Source organism: Fulmarus glacialis, unplaced genomic scaffold (genome assembly GCF_000690835.1).
Source record: "Fulmarus glacialis isolate BGI_N327 unplaced genomic scaffold, ASM69083v1 scaffold43765, whole genome shotgun sequence".
Taxonomy (NCBI): domain Eukaryota; kingdom Metazoa; phylum Chordata; class Aves; order Procellariiformes; family Procellariidae; genus Fulmarus; species Fulmarus glacialis.
Window position 1 is genome coordinate 13,623 of NW_009215783.1, and position 3,383 is coordinate 17,005.

The 3,383-nt window shown below is 40.4% G+C and overlaps 1 protein-coding gene across 1 annotated transcript in view; it reads right to left on the bottom strand.

Annotated features, from left to right (window-relative positions):
- PPAP2A (phosphatidic acid phosphatase type 2A) overlaps positions 1-2,993 on the bottom strand; it is a gene marked incomplete at its 5' end in the record, with an annotated part of 3,864 nt that extends 871 nt beyond the window's left edge. Inside the window, one exon of the mRNA XM_009579048.1 lies at positions 2,838-2,993. Coding sequence (XP_009577343.1) covers positions 2,838-2,993 — 156 coding nt within the window. The remainder of the gene's footprint in view (positions 1-2,837) is intronic.
- Between the last annotated feature and the right edge of the window lie 390 nt (positions 2,994-3,383).

A 3,383-nucleotide genomic window follows, 5' to 3' on the forward strand; every position in this document is an offset into this window, starting at 1 on the left:
GAAAGACAGGCAATACTGAGGTCTTTCCAAGGATTTTTCACCCTGCATGTCCAAGGTGTGTGCATCAACTGCTAATAGGAAGCAGATTTAATTTTGTTTTCCCGCAACTTTATCTTTCGCAGAAAGTCAAGTACAAAACTTCACCTATCCAGATAGGCTGGATATTGAACCACAGGGTCCCATTTTGTACAGAAAGGCTCGAATCACACAAATGATCAGATGGGTTGGGGACTATATGCATATATGTAAAGTGATCTTTAAAAATCCTGTAAAGATTAAATAATGTGTGACAAGAGTGACAAGTCCAGGACCCCAGCAAAGCAGAGCTTTGGTGAATGAAGCTGTTATTAGACACTCTGACACCTGTCAGCAGCTTTGCACATTAAGGCAAACAGACAATCCCATCAGATGCGACACTGAAGTTTTATACTCTGCATCATACCGAAACATGGACTGAAGCAGAGAAACACCAGAACATGGACTAAAGCTGAGAAAGTTTTCAGTAAAGTAGATGTTGGTAAGCTCTTATACAGAATCTACCTATCCCAGAGAGGTAGATTATACAGAATCTACCTATCCCATTCATCTCTTAATGAATATAGTTGAACAGAAATATCACAGCCATGACTGGCAAATAATGAATCCCTTTTAAAGAACACTGCTGCAAACCCTGTAAGTAGGTCCTTATCTCAGTTGAGGTGACAAAAAATTAGGTGATGTCAGTGCAGCTACTTCACTGGAAGCAGACATCAAAGAGCATTCATCTTCAATAATCTGACAGAGCATTGAGTAAAGGACACCAACATTTGCTTTTACCATCTGACTTTAAAGCAATCCTGACAGAAAAGCCTGATTTCACAAAGAAAAGATGGTTCCTGATGTTACAAAAGTAACTTTGTTAGCTAATACAAGCTCATATGGAGATTGGATAAATTCAAAGGCTATACATCCATTAAAGATTACTATATTCACTGAAGCCTCTTCTGACTTGGGAAGTCCCTGAGCTGCAAATGGCTGTAGCAAAATACTGAGGGCTTGCTTTATTCTTCTGTTCTTCCTCACTCATCTATTTTAGCTACTGCTAGAAACAAGGTAACAAGCTAGATGGACTTCAGTTGTGACCAAGTACTGCTGCTCTTAAGTAATATTGACTACCAACAGTAGTAACAGGGCGAAAAAATAGTCCTATCTTAAAAGGCAGGATCTTTGAGCATAAACCACTTGCCAGTTAATAGAACAGACAAAATCTAAAAAAGTTTTATCTGCTCCAGAAGCATTTCTCTAAGTTTTTGAAACAGTTTTTCCAAGAAAAGGAAAACTAGGTAAGTCACAGTTTTGATTCCCAGCCCCAGATTTCTACAGTTACAAAAAAAAATTCCACCCAGGAGCTACAAGTTGACCTTTATGTTGGAATCTAGATAAAAATCCATGCAGTCTTCATGTAAGAAAGAGTTAGATTGCCATAACATCCCTCCTGATTTTAACCCATTAGCCCAAGAAACAGCTGGCCAATACTGAAGTTTACATTTAGCTGCTCCTTTTCCAGCTTTGATTCCTAAAATACAGTTGGAAAAATATTTATACACCTAAAAATCTTATCTGGCGTAAAAGAGTTTTAGCTCTGCTCAAAGTGTAGTTGTGATGAGCTTGGATGTCATCCAACATAGAGCCATGAGTGGAGTCTGAAGCTTTTCAGCACATCTGGACAGAGATCTTGAAGCCCCTGTTGAAGGGCCATTGTCGGCACTGAAGTGCAGGCCCATGAGACTTAGGACACAAAATGGTTAACTGATGAGGTCCAGCTCTCCCCTCTGCCCCTGCCCAAGGACATGCCCCCACCACTTTTTGTCCCAGCACTGATGTATTCTTTCAGGAGCCATTTCACTACACCTAGCTCAAAGAAAGCTGCTGTTTTCTGCTAGGTTAAGGAATTTTGCTATCTTACCCTGGTACAGCCAAGCCACCAGAGGTGGCAAAAGACAGGGTAATAGTGGGACCTCTGCCATCAGCTGAGCTAACCTAATGTAATTAAATCTTAAGGATACAGAGTCACCATATGCTTGAGCCAGTTCAGCTGAGCTAGGAGCTGTGGTCAGAGAGGGAGATCCCAAACTGGCAGCTGCAGAGGCAATCCCTCCAGTTCACTGCTCTGGTGTGAAGAGGAGGGAAGGAGAACAGTACCCTGTTTTCAACCAGGTTAGATGCAGTATGAACGTTGAGCCCTAGCATTAACTCAAACACAAATGGTCCCAGTGTTTTATCCTGACCTTCAGGGAAATATCCAACGAAAAACTCCCTCACTACTTACTCTTTTTATTCTAGTTATGCTTTTGATAAGTTCTGATTGGAAGCCACAATATTTCTCTACTAAAGAACTACTTATCTGTTGTTACACTTCCACATACAGAAGTATTTCCAATGACTCTGTGGCAGATAAAAATGCTGACTTAATAGGTCATGCAAACTCGTATTCTGAAAGAAGTAGCTCCCAAAATAGAAAAGCTTGAGACAGTCATTTAAAATACATTAGTGTTATTCTTAACTGATATGTTAAGGGAGGGAATTTTTCTCTTTCAGACTATAGAATTAAACCACCATAGTTCTAAGGTGTTCTTCTGTTCTATAATTCTAGTTGTTTGACCTCAATTAAAGAAAACCTCTCAGTTATTCTTGCCAGAACACCATTTCTACTGCTTTAGCACATGGTCTAAGGACATTATTTTAAAGTCAGAAATCTAATAGAATACAATTTTAGAAGTCTGTATTAACAGATTGCCCCTCCGCCCTCTTCCCCACCCCCATTGACACCAAATGCAATGAAGAAAAGTTTAACTTACAACAATTATACTGAAAGGAATAATTATTCCTGCTAACAACTTATAAGAAATGGTGTCCTCTTTGTATGGATACCGGATGGATTCATCACTACAGAAAACTCCTCTCTGGAAGGGGATACGTCTTGAATTGAGAATTGCAAAAGGCAAGCCAGCTAGCAAAAAGGAATAAAAAATACATTACAAAAGCAACACAAACTCTGGCAATGATTATACCCACGCATTTCCAAAGAGAAGTGCATAAAGAGGAACGGGCATGCAGCAAGTTAGAAGGTTATGCACTTCCTTTGGCCAATGACTACTGCCTTGTCTTTGCAGCTGCCAGGAAGGACTGTTGAATGAAGGAGAGCAGGACAGGACTCCTCTCACCCTCACATTTGTGGCACATCAAGTAGGGAAGCATGCCGAAATCATGACTGGGTAAACAGTTCAGTGACAACCACTGAGTTGCTCAATCTGCTGCTACTGCCACAATTATTGACTATCCCTTCATATTCCAGTGAGCAACAGTTGCCCCTTTATACCTTCTCTGGACAGCTTCACAAGTCA